Source organism: Haemorhous mexicanus, chromosome 14 (genome assembly GCF_027477595.1).
Source record: "Haemorhous mexicanus isolate bHaeMex1 chromosome 14, bHaeMex1.pri, whole genome shotgun sequence".
Classification (NCBI taxonomy): domain Eukaryota; kingdom Metazoa; phylum Chordata; class Aves; order Passeriformes; family Fringillidae; genus Haemorhous; species Haemorhous mexicanus.
The window spans coordinates 16,358,765-16,379,396 of record NC_082354.1 but is presented as its reverse complement, the minus strand read 5'-3'; the positions used below and the strand labels follow the sequence as shown (position 1 = coordinate 16,379,396).

General features: G+C 48.8%; 1 protein-coding gene and 1 long non-coding RNA gene across 2 annotated transcripts; one reads left to right on the top strand and one right to left on the bottom strand.

Annotated features, from left to right (window-relative positions):
* Positions 1-2,501: 2,501 nt before the first annotated feature.
* On the top strand, positions 2,502-9,320 carry LOC132333948 (uncharacterized). Its single transcript, XR_009488307.1, has 3 exons — positions 2,502-2,654; positions 7,684-7,719; positions 7,813-9,320. It is a non-coding gene; the product is annotated as an uncharacterized LOC132333948 (long non-coding RNA).
* A 6,754-nt stretch (positions 9,321-16,074) lies between these two features.
* On the bottom strand, positions 16,075-19,200 carry POU3F4 (POU class 3 homeobox 4). Its single transcript, XM_059859441.1, has one exon. The coding sequence runs from the start codon at positions 19,124-19,126 to the stop codon at positions 18,008-18,010; it is 1,119 nt and encodes a 372-aa protein (XP_059715424.1). The 5' UTR covers positions 19,127-19,200; the 3' UTR covers positions 16,075-18,007.
* Between the last annotated feature and the right edge of the window lie 1,432 nt (positions 19,201-20,632).

Genomic DNA, 20,632 nt, shown 5'->3' with positions numbered 1-20,632 from the left:
AAACCACATTTGCTGGGATCTTCTAACCTATGGACTGCTCTGGACATGCCCAAGGAGCCCAGGCCCCCTCTCACTCTCCCAGGCTTTAGGAATCAGTCATTATTTGTGTCGCTCCAAGGACAAATCACCAGTATAATGAGGTTTTATCCTTTTAAAACAAAATAACTTGTATTAATTCCTTGATTTAATAATTGAAGCCTTGACTTTTAAAGGGGGGCAGGTATTTGTTGTGATTAATAGGACACATTCCCTGCGTATCACAGAACTTTACTAAATCTTAGTAATGGTGTGGGGGTCAGTGTCACTGTTATTATAGAAATGATAATTATATCTTTGGGAAGCTGTCAGAAAAGTATCTTTTCCAGGAGTCAGAGCAGTGTAAACAGACTGTACAGGCAGGCACTACCCTTTCCATCAATAGGTAAACAATCTTTGTTAAGCTCATCTTGATAGTCTTATTTTGTTGCCACATTTTAATTACTCATCCTGTCTGTTTATATTCTGCTGCGTTTTGCTGAAGATACAGGCTTTAAAAATCATTGGTATTTAGGAAAATCCAAAGCTGGGGTGATGCATGCTCAGGTGCTAATTTATTTACATCAATTAATTTCAGGCCCCTGATGTAAACCAATTAGTATTCAACACTTAATGGAGTCATTATCTGTCAGATTAGCTTTTAGAAATGCTTGTCACTGCTACAGGACCAGGCAGCAGAACTTTGCTAATAAAACTAGCAGAATTAATGGAGTGAACAGCATAGATAATGACTTAATGTGGAACATACAGTATAGAAAAGAGACTGAACAACTGTCTTCAAGAAATTAAGATATCATTGAGCTGGCTACTTTATTCCAAAACTGAGCTCAGATGGGCTCTTTGGAAACATCAAAGGTGTCTCGCTAAGCCTGTGCAAAGTTTATTTCATAATAAATGACTTCCACCCTTTGTGCCCTCACATGCTCCAGCCCAGCTTGGTGTGGCACACAAAGAGCAGCTTCTTGCTGTACCTCCCTGCTGTCACTGCAGGCTGCTCCTTCCCAAGGACTGGGAATTACTGGGAGCATCCAGGTGAGGGAGCTGCGCCTGTGGGTGCCACCTGAATTTCCCCAGGTGAGTCCCTCCTTTGGGGATGCACTGATCACCTGCTGTGAGGGACTGCAAAATGAGTTATATTTGGACAGCAATGTTTGCCCATAGTTTTGTTCTTCCAAGTTAAATTCCCTTTTTTTTGTGTGTTTTGTAATTTTCTGTGTGTGCTTTGAGGTCAGTCTGGTTGTTCTGGTGCCTCGGGGACGGATGACACCTGTGCTGAAGTCATTCCTGCATGGAGGGAAATCACAGAGCTTAATTCCTACTCAACCTTTGAAAAAAAAAAAAAAAAAGGCAAGTACATCCTAAAAAATCATAATGGTGTATTTGTACAGCAATTCCTGTGATTTGTGCTTCACTGGGAACTGTGGCACCGACCTGCAGATGAGTCTGGTGACACTGATCTCACTGCAGGGACAGTCCTGCACCTTCAGCCTTTCTCATGTCCTGACTCAGGGATTAGGGGCTGGTCTGGGGGCCATGGGGTCTTCAATATCTTCATAATGGCAAGAGGAATTCCTCTCCATCATTGTATCTGTGACTGCCTTTGAAGAAAAGTCACTAAAAGTGCCTAAGCCAGGGTGATGCTGTTCATGTTCAGGTGCTCCTTTCCTTGTCTCAGCACCAAAACTTGGACTCTGCCACAAAATAAGAGAGAATAAAGCTGTTATAAAGCTGTTTTATTTACTGTTCTTAGAACAAACTGTGATGTCCTGACAGCTCTGTGCTGCTCACCTGAGCAGTTCTTACAGTTTTAGGTTATGCACCTTTTAGGAAACACTGTGGGGGAGTTGTCTTCAACCACAGGGATAATTTCACACATTTTTAAAGTCTTCCTTCTTTAAATAACTGCCTTAACACCCTGTATATCCCTCTATCCTTATAGAATTGATGTACATTGATGGCCATTTATGCTTAGTTTACAATTATATTGGTTTTTGCCTTGATTGTGGTTGTTCTCCTTGGTGGTTTTCACCTTTCCAGAGGGACTCACTTTCTGGCACAAAATCAACGTTTACATTTGATTTTCAGCACGGCAAGTGGCTGCTGAGAGAGACTGAGAGGGAAATGGGTGCCTGTGCACCTCCCTCCAGGAAAACCATCTCATTTCATTCATCTCCACTGCCCAAGAAACTTCTCACCTTCCCCAGCCTTAAGGCTTCCTCCCAGGAGTATTCCAAAGGAGGAGGGAGACAAAATGTGACTCTCAGGGTGCAGGGGAGGTGATGTTGCACTGCCCTAACTTCCAGTATTGGAAAAAGCCCTTGATGACAGCCAGACATGAAGTATCCTGTCCCTGTCTTATCCATCCCCCATGGAACCACAAACATCTGCTGTCCCAACACCCCTGTGACAGAGGTTTTAGGGATATCAGTGAAAGAGAGTATTTGTGGATTTGTTTTCCGGTCATTGCAGCAGAAAATCCTCAGCTGTGTGATCTTCTCCTCCAGCTGTTTGTCTGTGGGATCCCTGGAGTGGGAAAACTTGGACCATGAGGAAGGAGAGGTTTGGAAGCAGCCTCAGGGAGGTACAAGTGATGACAGAGGGACGTGCTCCGTGTCTGGGTAAGCTGGGCATCACCTTGGAGGGGTGGAGAGCCAGCAGCCAGAGCATCTCTGTCATCTTTGGGAGCAAAAGAAGCTGATTTTATAAACTTCTGGCTCAGCTGAACTTCATTTTAATATCTGTAAAGAAATTTCAACCTGGATTAACCTCCAGTACGCTCAGATTTCATTGTGAACATTTTTTACAGCTGTTCAGAGTTTTCTGCTGTTGCAAAGAACAATTAATTTGGGGAAAAATAATTCCTGGCTTCAAAGCCTATATCCATATGGCTATCAAGGCAGTTTGTAATTCCATAATTGAAATCATAGATGACTGCTGCAGCATCCTCAGAGGGGCTGGGTTTTTTGGAATGTTTTTTTGTTTTCCTACTACTTCCTCTTTCTCATCAGCCCAAATATTTGCTGGTCTTACCTCAGAACTGGTGATGTGACCCCGCTGTGACCTTTGTAGGGCACAATATGAGGTGACACCACTCAGATGCTGTTTTGTGGTCCTACCTAGTGGAGATGCCCCTTTGAAAGGAGAGGAAATTGCTGTTGGATAACATCACTGCCTCCATCACAGCTGGCACTGGCTGGTGCAGATACGTGTTTACATTTTGCTTGGAAGATGTAAACACTAATTAAGCATTAATGTTAATGGGGCCTGGGCCCCTGGCTCTGCTGCTGGCGCTGCCCTGGCTGCTGTCCATCTCACCCCGCTCACTATCTGTGCTTCCTGGCAGAAAATAAGGATAATTATTTATTCCTTTCCAAAGAGGGAGGGAAGGGACACCGGGGAGGGTCATGTAAGGACAAAATATTGTGTTACTGGGAATTAAACCAAATCCTATCAGCCTGAGAGGAAGGCAGGAGTGGTTGTTATCCCAGGTTCCACCGTGGATGTGATCACTCAATACTCTCTATATTTCCTCTTCTCACTTCCTGCACCCCAGCTCAGGCAGGGAAAAGCCTCTCCAGTTTGCCATAGCCCAGGGACAGGATGGATTAGCTCTGAGTGCAGGGGATGTGAAGCAGCATCCAGTCCTGCCATGGTGCAGAAAATCTACCTTTCGGTTTTAATTCTCTGTAAAAAAGACTTTCCTGTTCCTGTTCCCTCTTTATGCACTGCTGTGGGATGCACTGGCCATGGAGGAGCCTCCAGCACAGCCTGGCCCTGCCGTGGTTGTGGCCGTGGCCGTTCCAGGGCTTTGATGGCAGATTTTCCATTTTCCCTTTGCTCGGCCCCGGCGAGAGCCAACGCTAATTAGGGAGGGTAATTCCTCCCAAACGGGTCCTCTCCCTTTGTGAGCCCGTGGGTTTGCCAGGAGAATAAAAGCTCCCTGATTGTCCCCTCCTTTCAGCCCTTCCCCTGATGAGGAGTGTTGCTACACCTAATAAATTAAAGGACACAAAGTTAATGAATTTTTCATTTGAACTCACAGCTAGGTATGGATTAGCGAGGCTGACGTTGCTGAAGAGCTCAGAATTAGGAAGGGTCCTACAGGGACATTTTCCTCTTTGCTCAAATCTTTTCATTCACCTTTTCAAGCATTATCTTGCTGGGCAGAAAGAGTTCTTTTCACGCCGTATAGCCCGTGGGGTCTGCTTTTTTTTCCACATAAATGTGATCATTCATTTTGTTTGTCTAATGGATAAAAATAAAGGGCAGTGTGAGTGACATTCAGACAGCTTTTCTCCTCAAAGAGAAGGGATTCATGCGATCCTGAGCAGCACTCTGGAGCACACTGAGCATTCAGAGTCCCAATTCCTTTAAATTCCAGTTGACACCAGTGGAAAGTTGGTTTTCCTCCCACTTGAGCAGGGCTGGGAGCTGCAGACAGCTTGGCCTTGTAAATAAAACTACACTCAATTTACTTAGAAAATAATTTTAAGTTATGTCAAAGGACCTGAACGATTCAGAATTATTTGCTGAATATGAATTTCAAAAGATTGCAGCTGCTTCTAGTGTGCAAAATGATTTCTGCTTCCTGGAGCCAAACCTGCACATGCTCCATTCGGAGGGAAACATTAATTTGTTACCCCTGAATTCTCTGCCCAAATTAAACCTTTCCCTAAGAACTTCAGTTTGCTTCACTTGCCTTTTGGCACTCTGAAAGACTCATTAAAAGAGTGAATCAGGTTTTTGGTTAAAACCAGAAGCTGTTGGAGTGCACAAGTGGTCGGGGAGGGTGGGGGGATTGAGGTCACTTCCTTCATGGGGTCCTTACTCTGGACCAACCCAAAACCCCAATGCCAGTGAGCTCTGGCTTTCCCACCCCCCAAATCCATGGCTGAATTAACTTAGAGATCATGTCTAGTTAGAACAGAACCAAGTGGGATCTTTTGTGATGCTTCAAGACAGGATGGGGAGGAGGGGCAGAAATTACTGCAAAAATTAAAAGTAAAAAAAAGGGAAAACCCCCACAGTAAATCCCAGCAGCCTCTTGCAGGAGCCCTGGTGTGTGACATGTAGATCCATGGGGAAAGGGGGAGCTGGAGGTGCTGGGCAGAGGGATGGATGGGGTGAGGATGCTCCCTGCAGCCCCTGGCTGTGGGAACTGTTCCCAGCAGTCTGGTTCTGCCTCTGGGCTTTCACCACCCTTCACTATGAAAGGTGGCAGTGGGTGTTTCCCATTGGGAGAGTGTTTGCCCAAATCCTCCTGCTGGGATCCCACTGTCTCAGTTTCACTGTTCAAACTGGAAATGACATTTTTATTCAATTTCTGCCCTAAACCTTTAAGTTTTATTGCTGACTGCTTTTGTAATAACTGTATGCTGCACCTATAAATGCATTTCAGCAGCAGATTATCTTATGCAATAAAGGTGCAAAGCCTTTGGGAAGAACCTATTGCCCATTTCAAGCAGAAACATTCCATGCAGGAGAGACTTCCCCACTTCATAAATAATTTGGGATCAAAGATCCTGGCACTGGGTTAGGCAAGGGTGAGCGTAAATCTGGCTTTAACTGAGATTCATGTTTCTATTAAAAAGTAATTGCAAGGAACAAATCCTGATTGTCTTAATAACTGATATTTATGTCCCTCAAGCAGCAGAATGGATCCATCATTTTATACACAGCTCTGAAAAAAGGATTAGCCCTGTTTGTATCCCATTTTCCGCTGCTGCTCCTACCCTTGTGCCCCTATTCCCTTGTCCTGGATCTCCCAGAGCCCATACAAGTTACCTAGAATTCCCTTTCCTAACCTAGAAAGTGCTGTCACCTTCCAATTCAGGTAAGAAAGAGCTGGAAAATGATCCCAAGTAGGGAAAATTTTATTTCTAGTCTTGGTGGCAAGTTTCAAAACCCCCAGCATGAGTGGTGATGAACAATTCCCGTGCCTGTGGACCTGCCTGTGTTTGCACCATCTGCCAGTGGGAGTATTTAGAAAACTTTTGGGGGTGGAGGAAGGTTGTTCTGGAGGGAAATATTCCTCTAGGGGTTCATTTTGTGCAAATCTTGCTGTCAAACACTCGAGAAGCTGATGCCCTTGTGAGTGGTGCTCTAACCAAGGTCTCTCCTGCTCTAATGGCAGAGGAGAAGGTTCCCCAACAGCTGCCAAGGGGGCACCTTGAAGGTGCAGAGCAAAGTGGCAGAGATGAATCAAAATTATTAATGAAAACTAATTATAAATGATGTCTCAGGGATTCAGATTTCTTGCTTATAGACTAGGTTTACCATTTCCTTCTGACTTTTTTTCCCTAATATGAAAAGAAAGTTATTGCAATCTGTTGATGGCATCAGCAGAGAGTGGGAGGGATATTCCAATGACTGCTTCCCCAGTTAAAATATTTCCAAGTGCTGCTCTTCCCTCTTTTTCAAGGATGACTACTCTTGCTGAGCATCCCTGTGGGTTGTTTTCTGATTTTTTTTTTTTTTAAGTGAATGTAACTTCTTGGAGCAGCGAGAATTTCAGTGTACACATTTGCTTTGTGGCATTTCCTAATCTGCCCAGGCTGATTTGCAACTCAAACAGTAAAAAAAATTATTTCTAAAAGTACTTTTTAATGGAACCAAAAGGGATTCCAGAGGAAATATTCAGAGACAGCCAACACTTCTGCATCATAAATGTGCTGTGTTTTTTCCTACTTCCCCCATTCGCTATTACACTTGCAAACAATTCATCGTTGATAATTAATATTAATTCCATCTGCTTAATTGACAGAATTACCAGGGGGTGACGAGATCGGCTTCCCAGTATTAAATAATTTTTACCAATTTGTAGTGCTCAGCTTGCTGCTCTGCTGATTTCCCAGTTGCTCCATCTCCTGCATCTCCAGGCAGACACAGGGGGAATCACAGAGCTTTGGAACCCGGGCTCGGCAGCCGGAGCCTTCTCTGGGAGAACACCGAGCCCGTGCCTGATTACCCAGCCATGGGATCCTCCTGCTGCTGCTGGAACACCAGAGAGTTCCACAATATATTGCTTGGGTACATCCCATGGTGTTCAGCACTGTGAAAAAACCACAATTTTTGTCTAATCAGGAGCTTTTCTGCCCAGCTCAACAGCACTGCTGTGCACCCTTCATCACCATCATCCACAGTGCTGTCTGCTGTGGGGACACATTGCATTAATATTTTCATGTTCAAACACAGCAAAAATTGCATGGGCAGCCTGAGTTTTTCTGTGCAAGAGCTCAGAGACTTCCTCCCAAAAAAATTTACCAAAAAAAAAATTTACCAGAAAAAAAAATTTTGTTCTAGAACACAGACCAAATATTTACCACGGAGCAAAAAATATCCTGCTTGAGGAATTTAGTTTCTTTTTTTCTTTTAATTGAATTTGTAAGGGCTCTTTTCTCTAGTGCAAGAATAGTTACTCCTAAAAGGCTCTTCAGTGAAGATTTTACTGCAGAGGTGGTTCTGGAGTGCAAAGGCCGTGTTAGCACCACGGATGTTCAGGAACTGCAACACTCAGTAACAGCCCCAAAAATGTGCTGAACCCAGCACTGCCCTTACACACCAAAGCACTCCCCACGCTTCAGCCCACACCCCAATCAATGTTTTCTCTCTTTTTTTACTGTTCTTTCTCATTTTTACCTCCCCTAGGTTGTGCTGTGCCAAAGCACACCCAGCTGGGCACAGGTGAGGCTGAAACCCCCCCATCTCCTGGCTGACCCTTTCTGGCTCCCCTCTTCCCATCCCTCTCATTCCCTTCCCTCCTCCGTTGTTTTGCAGAACAGGAGGAACTTCCTTTGCCCAGGAGGACAATGGGAACCCATCACTGCAGGGCTGGGATGTCACCAAGACGCTGCCCCGCTGCCCCGGGGACACCTGGCCCTATTTGGGAATTCCAGTGCATTTCAACACAGGAGGTAAATGATGGACAAAGCCCAAGAAACACCCTTGAATTCCTGTGACCAGGTTTAAAAGGCTGTGAAACCTGGTGGAAGTTTCTTTTTAAATTTCCTTCCCTTTCTTTCTTTAAAGTTGTGGTTTCCATGAAGCATTTGGGATGTAAAGTTTGGGATAACTGATTTAACCCTGCACCTTTTCTCACCTATTTGCCCAGTTCTTCCTCTGCTCTTCTCCTGTGTCCAGGCATCTCAGTCTCTGCTGGGTACCACCTATTAGTTAACATTAAATCATGTATTTCTATTTATCTGATACTAATCCTGGCTTGGTGCCTATCCTACATTCTTAATTCTTTGCAACTGATAACATTTTATGTAGGTATATTTATTTTTTAATACTCTATTACAAAACAAATAAAAAAGGGTGCTAGTGATATAGCAGAAAATAAAATAAATATCAATGACTTCATTCTATTTAATGTTTTGGCTTTACTTTTCATACACTTGTAATAACTGCCACTTTAATGACCTGTTATTTTCATTACCAACTATCAGATCAGATGTGATTTTGAAAAAACAGTGTAATTTTCCAGAGAAATTTGTTTGGGGTAATAGTAGGAAATAATACACTTAATGATTTTGCATATTTTACTTTCACAGCTCTTCTTAAACAGAAGTTACCTGGAGCTGTCTTTGAGCAGCTCTCAGTAGCCCAGGGCTGCTGCTGGCTTGGGAGGTTTTGTCCCCAGACTGAATTTCTCCATCCTTTAGAGTTGACCAAGTTTCTTTTCCTGCCAGGAAAATTCAGTGTGAATCCAGGGATTTGTGGTGACAAGCAGAGGTTTCACAGGGGTGGGATGAGACCTTTGAGGCTGTCAGGATGTTTGTAAATTGTCCCTGTTCATGGGCACTCATTGATGTACCATGGATGCAGTGAGATTAGGATGTGATATATTTAGAACAGAAAAAAAGCAAAAATATCTCCAGGGTTTTACTGGGCTGCACAGCCCATGGTGAGATGTGAGAGCCAAGCAAGGAGCTCCCAGGGGGCTGGAACAGGAAAGGTGAAGGTGTCCCAGCAGCACAGCTCTGTGCTGGCAGCCTCCAAAATGGTTCAATTTCTGTGTTTCAACCTAAAACCTCTGTTAATAGGCACATCTAATCTCTGTTTGGGCTTCCCAATTTCTGCAGCTGGTCTGGGTGCCTCTGGCTGGGTGATTGCTGTGGTGTCACTCAGGCCATGGCTCAGGTGTGATGTCACCTCTTTGTTTTTGGCTGTTTCACAGCAGAGAGTGAATATTGTTCTGGTTTTGTGCCCTCGTTGCAACAACCCTGAGATAAATTCTTCACAAAGGAAACAGTTCAGCAGTGGGAATTCTGTCCATGTCAAGCTTTTCCAGGGTTGAATCCTTCTGTACAATCCTGCTTTTCACTAGAGTGGGCAGATCTCTGAAGGTGATGCTACACAAACCCAGCACAGCACCATATAAACATAAAATCCTGCCCTGCTCAGCCCAAAACTCTCCCAGCTGCAGCAGAGAGAGGATACAACACACTCCCTCACTGCCCTCAGAGCAGCACCTCAAACCAGCCTCATTTTCCCTTCTCACCCCCATGTTTGTTATGGGAACAAGGTATCATAATTTTAATGCCTGGTATGGCCTCTGAAAGATCATAAACATTTAATAGACCCATAAACAGTGACTTTTAACTTTTTTACTGTGCCATAGCTGGACTGGCTCCACTGCCTGGCATCCCCCAGGTCACCACTGTGGACATGAGGGATCAAACAGCACCAATCCCAAAAAGGTCAGAGCAGCCTGGTTTGTTATCCTCTCCCTTGGAATATATGAGGTGTTACAATTCCCACAGAGTGTTTTCCTGGCTTAGGTTGGGGCAAGACGAAGAAATGTCACAGAATAAATCCCTTGGGAAGACAGTTGTGTGATGGAGATTGAATCAGGCACCACTGAACTCATCCCTTTTACCACTCCTATGCCCAGAAGAATTAGAAACAACTCAGGATGAGAGGTGGAAGTGTTTTCTGTAGGAAATAAGGAAAAAAACCCTTCAATTCTTTTCTGCTAAAAGAATTGTTTGGTATTCTTTGTTTGATGTGCTTTATATTGGACAAACCAGCAAAAAAGTATTTTATAGTCGAAGAATGTTACAGAGCAGGAAATGTTCACAGTGAGTTTGACTTATGGAGCTCATCAAAACTGGTGTGCAGCACAGGAAATGGGCATAAAGCTGGGCAGAGTTCAGTTTCTAACCTGAATTTAGGATGGAGGTCCTGTAACAAGGCAGAGTTTAGTTTCTCACCTGGATTTAGGATGGAGGCCTGTAAGGGGTGCTCTCTCTCATGGGGCTGGGTTGGAATTGTTCCAGCACTGTTTCTGTCCAAGGAGTGGCAACCAGAGAGATTCCATAGGGAGGGAAACTCCTGCACAGAGGGCTGAGAGCCAGCATCAGTGTGGGATGTGCAGGTTGCTGTGCCCTGAACACCCAACCCCGTGGAGTCAGAGGCAGGAGAGCAGATCACAGGGAGGGGAGCCCAGGACCTTTCCCAGCATCTGTTGTGCTCATCTGCATCCCATCCTGGCATGGCTGGGAAGGGGCCACGATTTTCCCAGGTCCAGCTGAGACAGCTCCAAGTGATGCTTTACCACAAAGGTTCTCCACCACAGAGAACAAGGAACTCAGAAAAACTCAGAGTTTGTCATTTTCTCGTGCACCATCCTGAAAAATCTTTGAACTGGGCTTTGTACTTGAAATCTAATCCTGTTATAAATATCTTACTATGCAACTGCATGTTTTTCTGAGCAAACCACTGCCAGCCACATCACCATGTATTCATTTCTGCAGAGATCTTGTTACAAAGGCAGATTTTCTGAGGCTCTACTACAGCTTTACTACACTATGAAGAACACACGAGAATAAAGCCCACACCATTACATTTTCCATTAGAAACTCCTCGTGGCTGAATAACTGGGAGTGTGTTGTATCCTCTCTCTGCTGCAGCTGGGAGAGTTTTGGGCTGAGCAGGGCAGGATTTTATGTTTATATGGTGCTGTGCTGGGTTTGTGTAGCATCACCTTCAGAGATCTGCCCACTCTAGTGAAAAGCAGGATTGTACAGAAGGATTCAACCCTGGAAAAGCTTGACATGGACAGAATTCCCACTGCTGAACTGTTTCCTTTGTGAAGAATTTATATCAAAGATAATAAAGTTTTAAATCAATAGTCTGAACGTATGCAGAACTATAATCTTTGTAGATTTGGTAATCCCCCGTGACATTTACAGGACAGTTTCTGCAAACTCAGAATTCCAGAGCTGAATTAGCATTTCTGAGGTGTAGGAGATCCCCTGTGTTCTTGTGATGTGTGTGGAGCAGCAAAGAATCATAAACTCACGTCTGACAGTGTTTGTATTTAAGCTTTAGCAACTCCATTTCAAGATGTAGGGTGGAAAAAAGGAGGCTGTGGCTGATTTTCCCTGTCTGGGAGAGTTTTCTGGCAGGATTTTGATTCTTTCCCCGTCTCCCTGAGCCGTGTGGAGCCTTGGGAAGCCCGGCACAAGGCCAGCCCTGCTTTGCCCCTGTAACTCACAGAATTTGTGCCACGGAGTCAGACCCCAGCACCTGCTGGGCGCCTTTCAAGCTGCTTTAACTGGATCACAAGTTCCCAACTGTAGATAGATGTAACAGAGACTAATCCCATAATCTGGACAGAAGTACAAGCCCTGGATGGAGAGCAGCTCGTGTTACCTCCAGTTGTCCTTCAGTGATGGCAGGGGAGCTCAGACACTCTCATCTCCCCCGGCCACTTTTTGGTGAGTAAGATCTGTGAGCTGATTTGATTTGATTTGATATGATTTTTCCTTCCCAAAGTCTGAAAATGAATATGCAAAACAAAACTTCATGCTTTGGCCAAATAGGAAAACAACTTGGGTTCAGAAATGGTGCTTTTATGCTGGGTAAATATTATTTGTACTCGAGGTGCAGAAGTCAAGGACTGGCATCATTAAAAAAAAATAAAAATAAAATCCAGTGACAGAATAATGGAGCAGCATTTTGGGTGTCTGAATAACACCAGGGGTGGGGAGAGCTGCTGCCCAGCTTTTCCCAGTCCCTGTTTGAAACATCCCCATTTTCAAAGGTCCTTCAGCAGCCCCCAGCTCCTCGGCGTGGTGCTCTGTGCCAGCAGAGCATCGATCAGGAGCCGCCGAGCCCGGAGCCGCCGGTCGATGGCTCCGCAAACCCAGAGCTCCCAGAAATGAGATTTACCACTGCCTTTTTAACTTCTTGTTGACAGGCTCTCGCCACTGACAGCTCTTCCTCGCTCTCCTCTTTCTCTCCCATTCCAAGATTTAATACTGTTTTACCACTCTAATTAAGGACGTGATTCTACAAATATTTGCAAGCCGCCGAGGCGCTCGCTGGGATTCGGGAGCCACGGATCCACCCACAGATCCCATCTCAGGCGTGTGCAAACCATCCCCACTCCCATCCCACCACCAAAATGGGAGTTTTAAATCCTTTTGCTTGTCCTGCTTTCCCAAGTCTTTCAAACTTGACCCAAAACCTACTTGGGGTGAGATTTCCTATACTGCTCTTCAGCATAGAAGTCTGGCTTTCTTTCTGTGACATAAAACCAAAAGTTCTTTACTTTGGTCCTTTCCATCTCTTACAGTGTTAACAAAAATAGATGCTTATTGCTTTAATAAAGGTTTTGATTTGGAAATTATTTACCATTTAGACTTTGTATGCTCTAATTGCTTTTGATTCTTTGGAATATCTCTAATGCAAAGCAGCTGAAAGACTGAGGTTTAAAAATGGGCTCTTGCACATTTGAAGTAAATTTTATCCTGCAATCAGTCATAAAGATCTTAACTGCAGCTATCACATATCCTAAATATGTAATTGCTGTGGAGCCTTTCCAGTCTATTGGTTACAGGATGCTGGAAAAAGGGGAAACTGAGTACAAATGCAGGCCCTGATGTCTGTGGGTATTTTGGGGGGATAGTGAGCAGATTGGTCACCTGCCTGAAATACTGTATACCTATTTTTTCCTAGGATGGAACCCTGGAATTCAATTGTGCAAAGATTAATTAATATCTCCATTTGCATGGCGAGCTCACTGATTGCTCTGGTGAGTAAACAATTAATTTTGTCTGGGTTTTGGGACCAGGGCATCCACCCCCAGCCCCACATGCTCCTGGGGGAAGGACTGAGGTTTTAAATGTGCCTCCATCCACATGTGGATCTGCCCTAAAATCAGTGGTGGTTTTGGTAAATGGATGCAGCCCAAGAGGACCACGTTGCTTTCATCTGTTCTGCCTGAACCTATGGAATCAATACTAAAAATACAGAAAAAAACCCTTGAAATATTTGATTTTGAGAGATTTTAAAAACATCTTGGTCAAATGTAGCCTAGATATGGATTGACTGGTCCATATTTTGAATGATCTGTAGTGACCAACCTAAAGTGAAATGGCATCTCTGCTTACTTCTAGTAATTTTTAGCTTTTAAGAGAACCCTCTCCCATGTCCTGGCCATCTTTAAAGAGCACACATTGCAAATATTGAAAACTTAACTCAAAGGAAGCCTCTGGTTGGGTTTTTTTTTTCAGTATAATACGGAAAGCATGGAAGATTCAGCCTCAAAAATTGCTAAAATTTTAAACACTCACCATTAAAATCACAAAAACAGTGCAATTTATTGTCATTGGAGAAAAGTTTGCTTTCAGCCCTTTCTTTAAAGGATTCTGTGAGATATTTACATACTAAATTAATGTGAATGGCTGCTAAGTACACACCAAAATTCTTCCAGCTGGGAGACAGGGGTGTGCAAAGGCCAGGCCACTTGGGTTCTTGAGGAGAGCGGAGGGAGAAGCTCCCCCAAGCCCCGAGGCTGCTGAGATGGAGCTTGGGGGTGGGTAGCTTACATAAACCCTGGATGTGCTCGTTCTGCAGCTACTTTTTTATAACAAAGCCCAAATTTGGAGTCTCTCATTCTTATGATCCTACCCCGTGCTTCTCTCCACCCCCTCCTGAGTTCTTTATTTAAAAAAAAATCCCTAAATTCAGAAGGTAACTGTGAAGCTGAAGTTTCTCTCTCCCTGCCCTTGGTTTGGTGGGACTTTGGGATGCTGAACTCCACCCTGATGGGCTCAGCACCCCGAGGGCTCCTCATGCTCACCATGGATGATGGGCAGCAAAGAAGACAACAGTGATCTGTACTTAACATTAGGTGGCACAAAAGAGTTTCCTTTTGCTCGCAGGAACACTGAAATCGATGGGCAATAACCAGCAGAGATTTTCTTTTCTTTAGACGAAATTCTCCTATTTTCTCCGGCTTTCCAGCAGCCTTTGAAGTGCTTCTGTTTATAAACTTACTTGATTTCGTCTTTCATTGCATCTCTTTTGTCTCAACCTAATTTGTTTTAAAATAAGACATAACCCAGCCCTCGCTGTGGTTGTATTTACAGAGCAGCCAAAGGGCTCTAAAACGGGCTAATTTCAGTGAAACGCCTTCTGTCCCTCCTCCAAACCAAGGCTGCCTTCAGGAGCTTTGCCTCCCTGGGCCCAGAGGCACCATGAGCTCGCAGGGCTGGCTTTAACCAGGGCTGGCTTTAGCCTGGACCTTCTCCTCCATCTCCTCAGCTGGGGCTGTTTACAAACCACGGCTCTTTACTCCTGTGCTTTGGTCCCCACGCCACATTCATCCTGTTCCTGGAGCTGACTGAAAAATCGGCCTTTTGGGGGTTATATTTCCTTCTGCTGCTGCTGTAATCCTTCTGGAGAGAGAGCTGGAGGTCCTGGTCCCTCTGCGGAGCCACGCGGGCCCCGCTGCCCAGCGCAGGGGCGGCCGCAGGCCCGATGCCCCCAAGGCCGCGGTGCTGCAGCTCACAGAGATTTACCAATGAAATAAATCAGTTTTATGGTTCAGAAACAATGCATGGCCCACTGTTCACATCCCAAATCCCTCTCTCTCCCAGGTGCAGGAGGGTTGGTGTGCTGGCAGTGCAGTGGGAAGGCGCCTGTCCACTCGCGTGCTGCTGCTGCTGCTGCTGCTTATTGAAGACCAGAGCTCGCTCCCTGCTCGGGCCGCTCCTCAGGATTCCTAAAGGTAATTTTTCCCCCCCCTACACTGCTGGCAGAAGGGTTGGGTATTGTTTTCTCCGAGGTTCGGCTTCAAAAAGGGGGAGAAGAAAAAAAAAGAATAAAATAAAAGCCCGTTTCGCTGGCGATCCCTTGAAGTTTTTGCCGCTTCCCTGCCTCCCCCTGCACCCCCCGGCTGCCGGGGTTTCCCCGTTTCCCCCGGTGGATGAGATTAAGTGTTATTGTTCCTCCGCACGCTGCCCTCCCCGCCGGGGGAGCGGCCCGGGGCGGGGACGGGGCTCGGCGCCGCGGCCCCTCCGCTGCCGGCGGCCGCGGCCCGGGCACGGTGGGCGGGGGGACGGGCGGAACAAAAGAAACTTGCCCGGTGCCCCGCTCGCCGCCGCTGCCCGGAGCCGGGACCCGCCGGCGGGGCCGCGGGGGCAGCGCGGGGGCGGCGAGCGGCGGCCCCGGGACAGCCCCAATATCGATACACACGGAACGCAGCGACGCGCGGCTCCGCCGGTGGACACACGCTGCCCTGCCCCGCCAAAGCCGCACGGATCCTTTTACCGCCCCAAAACCGCTTTTTTCCCACCCCGAAGCCGCGGCAGGTGCCAGCGGCAGTGCCCGGATCGGCCCCTGGAGCCCCCCCGGCCGTGCCCGGGCTGGGGGCCGGAGGAGCCCCCGCAGCCCCGCTCGGCCAGCGCACAAACCACGCACCCGCAGGTTTCCAGCTATTTTGTTTTTCTTTCGTAAAAATGTTTATTTAAACCTTTCGGGTTTTTTAAATTTTTTTTTCCTTTTACAACAATAAAATATTGCGTCAATATAAACCCCTTGACTAAAACTGGTCGACAACCAAACGTTACAGCCACTCGTGTGTTTCGTTATTATTTTTATCCGACACCCATTTAGGCTTCTTTTTTTTTTTTTTTGTTTCTTTCTGAAACGTTTTTTTTTCTTTCTTTTTTTTTTTAAACATAATGCGGAATTTATTGAAAATAAATAATTGTTGGCAACTGCAATAGGCAATTTTGGATAAAATAGTTGAAAAAAGCAACCTTTAATGAAAATAGCGTTTATTATACATCAGTTACTAAATGAATAAACTAAATGATCTTTCTTTAAATTAATAACTTCCAAAAAACGTTTAATATACAAAACTGTACAGTTATAAAGTTGGCAGAAATAGGCAGGTCCTCAGTGTCGAGTTATTTTTTTTTCTTTTTCTCTTAATTTCTTTTTTTTTCCTATTTTCTTTGTTTTTTTTTTTAGCGCTTACTGAAAAATACTTGAAAAATATAAATGTCGAAAGGAAAAAATCTGGAGGAGGGAAAGTGGGGGGGGGAGAGGAAAGGAGAGGAGGGGGATGCTGTGCGGGAGCTGCGGAGCGGGGACCGGCCCGGCCCTCGGGGGGCCGCGGGTGCAGCCCCGGGAGCGGGGGGGGGACCCGGCCCTGCCCGGCGGCCCCGGGGGTGCGGGGCTCGGGGGGTGCGCGCACACACACGGACAGACAGACAGACATACACACACACACACGGACCCCTCGCGGGTGGGTGCGTGACCACCGCACCCCCCGCCCTTGGGGACAGCGCAGCCCCGGGCTGGGAGGGACAGGGAGAGAGGGGGCGGGTGCAGCTCAGCACTTCCCTGCGCCCGAAAAACGGCGTTTGCATTTTAGGGAATTTGTTTTGGTGATTGAGGGTTTGTTTTTTTGTTGGTGTTTTTTTTTTTTCCTCCCTGTTTTGTTTTGTCGGTGATTATTATGATTTTTTTTTTGTCTTCCCCCCCTCCCTCCGCCCTCCCCCCTAGAAAAGCTTTTCCACAAATCCAGCATCTCCCTGCGACGCGGAAAGAAGCTCAGCGTGAACCAAATGCGGGCGTTTTCTGTCCTCTTCCCTCCCTCCCTTCCTCCTTCCCCCCGACACCTCATTCCTCTTCACTATCGAAACAAAATACAGAGAAACCGATTTCCGAAGCGAAAGCGCAGAAGGATAAAGGTGTTTTACTACAGACCTCTCAGTCTGGCGCTGATTAAAAAGCCCAACTCATCTTCGGAAAGAAAAAAGACTGGCAAATGCCACGGGTTTGGTTGTGATGCTTAATTTCGGGTAAATCTCCTAGAAATAATTATTTTATATATATATATATAATTTTTTTTTTCCTTGCGAGAAGAAGGGAGGGGGGAGGTCAGGCTTGTGACCCGACCGTTTTACGGTGTTGGGAAGTTCTTGAAAAGGAAGAAAAAAGCTGCAACAAACAAGCCTGTTCTTCACATCGTTGCGGGGCTCCGCGGGCGCGGAGGGAGCCCCATCTCCTCGGGGGGGGTGAGGAAGGGCCGCGGCCGCCCTGCCCCGGCCCCGCTCGGTGACACTGCCGGTGCTTGGGGAAGGGAGGAACGTTTGGACTGCTCAATTCGATACAAATTAGGTCACAAATATTGTGTACAGTTTGTAGTAAAACACCTCAGACATTTAAAAACGCTATATAAGTCTTTAAAAATGCAAAACTAGTCTATTGTAAAACAGATTCACCTGAAATACAGCTGATATAACCAAGGCGCTGGAAGGTTATTCATAGGCACACATCTGTCTTTCCTTTTCTGTCGGGTTTTTCGTTCTTTTTTTTTTTTCCATTTTCTATTTTTCCGTGGGTTTTCCCTTTTTTTTTTTTTCTCGGTTTTTTTGTTTTCCTTCCTTTTTGTTTGGGTTTTGTTTTGCGGTGGGGTTGGTTGGGGTTTTTTTGTGTCTTTTTTTTTTTTTTTTCCTTCGTCCTAGCGGAGACCGAAAACAAACCTTGTCTGCGAGTAAACACCGTGTGTGACCAGCGGAAAGGTCGGAGAGAGGAAAAAAAAATATTGCCGAGGCGGCGGCGGGCGGGGACCCCTCGCCGCGTCTCCCGAAACCATAAGTTAAAGCCCGTGAGGCGGGCGGGCAGTCAGTCCCGCGGCCGGGCAGTCCCGGGGCCGAGCCCGCGGTCAGAGGTCGTGGCAGGCCGTGTCCGTTTTCACGCCGTGCGAGTACACGTCGTGCTGCGGCTGCTCGCCCGGAGGGGTCATGCGCTTCTCCTTCTGCCGCCGGTTGCAGAACCAGACCCGCACCACCTCCTTCTCCAGCTGCAGGCTGTCCGCCAGCGAGGAGATCTCCTGGGCGGCCGGCTTGGGGCACTTGAGGAAGTGCGTCTCCAGCACGCCCTTGACACTCACCTCGATGGAGGTCCGCTTCTTCCTCTTCCTCCCCTGCGCCGCGATCTTGTCGATGCTCGTGGGGCTGCCGGTGGAGGAGTCGGCCTCCTCCAGCCACTTGTTCAGCAGCGGCTTCAGCTTGCACATGTTCTTGAAGCTGAGCTGCAGGGCCTCGAAGCGACAGATGGTGGTCTGCGAGAAGACGTTGCCGTACAGGGTGCCCAGCGCCAGCCCCACGTCGGCCTGGGTGAAGCCCAGCTTGATGCGGCGCTGCTTGAACTGCTTGGCGAACTGCTCCAGCTCGTCCGAGGTCGGCGTCTCCTCGTCCGAGTGGTCCTGGCAGTGGTGGCCGCCCAGCTCGCCGTGCTCGCCGCCGGCCTCGCCGCGCAGCCCCGGGTGCAAGCCCTGGCCGGCGGCGGCGGCGGGCGGCGGGGTGAGCCCGCCGTGCTCCAGCATGCCGCCCACCGCGAACCCGCCCTGCGAGTACACGCTCAGGGGCTGCCCGGCGGCGGCGGCGGCGGCGGCGGCGGGGGGGGCGGCCAGCGAGGCGCTGTGCGCCGGGCTGGCGCCCCAGGCGCTGGGGTGGTTGGCGTGGGGCGAGTGGTGGGAGACGTGGGGCGAGCGGTGGTGGATGATGGCGCCCAGCTGCAGGTCCTCGCGGCCCGGCTTCACGTCGGGCTGCTCCAGCGGGCCGCCCGCCAGCGCCGCGGGCCAGGGCGCGCCGTCGCTCAGGCTGGTCACCCAGTGATGCCCCAGCGGGTGCCCATTGCCGGGGACGCCCTGCAGGTACTCGCTCTGCAGCAGCTTCTGTGGGCTGCGGAACGGGCTGCCCTGCTGCATGCCCGCGCCCTCGGCGTGGGCGAGCGCGCCGGCGCCCAGCAGGCCGTAGGGGTTGGAGGCGGCTGTGGCCATGGCCGCGGCAGCCCCACGAGTTATACTGTGCCGCCGCCGCCGCGCCAGCCTTTGACATCCACCGGCACGGCGGCCCGGCGGCGGCCGCGCCGCGACTGGCACCCGCGCCGGCCAATGGGAGCGCGCCGCCGGCCGGGCCGACCAATGGGCGCGGCGCGGGGGCGGGGCGGGCTGTGTCGGGGCGGGGCCGCGGGGCCGCGCGGGCGCGAGGCAGGAAGTGAATCACTCCGCCGGCACCGGGGGCCGGGCGCGAGGCGGCCCCGCCGCTTAACTCCTTCCGCGCCGGGCGGGGAGCGGCGGGGCCCGAGGGGGGCTCGGCTTAAATGGGGAGCGCCTGGGAACGGGGGGGCGCGGGGGGCACGGCTTAAATGGGGAGCGATTAGCGGCGGGCAGAGGTTAAACGGCGGCGCCCCGGCGGCAGCCCCGCGGGACCACCCCGGTGCTGCCCCCGCCCGCCGGTCCGGGCGCGCTCCGGGTGCGCGGTGCCCGCTCCGCTCCTCCCCCGGTGCGGCTGCCCCGAGCCGCGCGTCCCCGCCTGCCCCGGGCCGTGCGGCGCTGCCGCGTTCGGTCGGCAGGAAAAAAAAAAAAAAAAAACGGAGAAAAGCCCCAAATAATAAAAAACAGCCCCCAAAAAAGGAGCTTTCTGGCCTCGCCGCCGGTTAATCCCGGTGGATGCTCCTCAAAGTTGGCAGCGCGGGCGCGGTGCGCCGCCGCTGCGCGCCTGGCGGGCGGGCTGCAGGGCAAAAAGGAGAAAGGAGAAAAGGGGGAGGAAAAAAAGTGAGAAAAGGGAAAAGAATGTGGGGAAAATCGCGTGCGGTCCCCGGGACCCCCCCGCGGGAGGAGCGGGGGGAGCGCGGAGCCCCCCGGCTCGGCCGGGCCCGGCGGGCAGAGCTCCGCACCCGCGGAGCCCCGGCGGGGCGGGCGGAGGCGCAGCCCCGGGACCCCCGACCCGCTGCCGAGTTCCAAAATGACCTTTCCCTGCATCGTTTTGGAGGTAACCGAGCTGCGTAATTATATTTGCACTTCCAGAAGACTGCATCAGAGTCCCCTTATTGGTTTGAAATTCCATTAAATATATTGCAAGAGCTCCTAGGTTAAGCTTGATTTAAATTTGCATACATTTTCATATATTTAGCAGAAATAAAAGAAGGCTTGCAGCTACCAGAAAGTCATTAAGGCATTAGTTTCTCTGAGAAGACAGATCTGAAGAAAATTCAAGAAAATGAGAAAATAGATCTAAATAAGGTGAGCGCTCCTCCGGTTCCTTCCGAGCCGGGTCCCATCGCTTTCCTCATTATAATAATAATAATCACAATAATTTCTCGCCGGGGCAGCGTGTGAGAGGGGTAAAGGCAGGGCTGGGTGCTGAGGAGCGGAGCGGGCTGGGGCAAATCGCGATATATCGGCGACTCTGCGGGTCCCCGCCGGGCGAGCGCTGCGCTGCGCGCCCGCGGGGGTGCGGCCGGGGGGGGGCGGCTCGGAAGATAAATCAGGAATAAGGAAAAG

Coding starts and splice junctions, on each gene's coding strand:
- POU3F4 (XM_059859441.1), bottom strand. CDS start 19,126: ATGGCCACAGCCGCCTCCAACCCCTACGGCCTGCTGGGCGCCGGCGCG.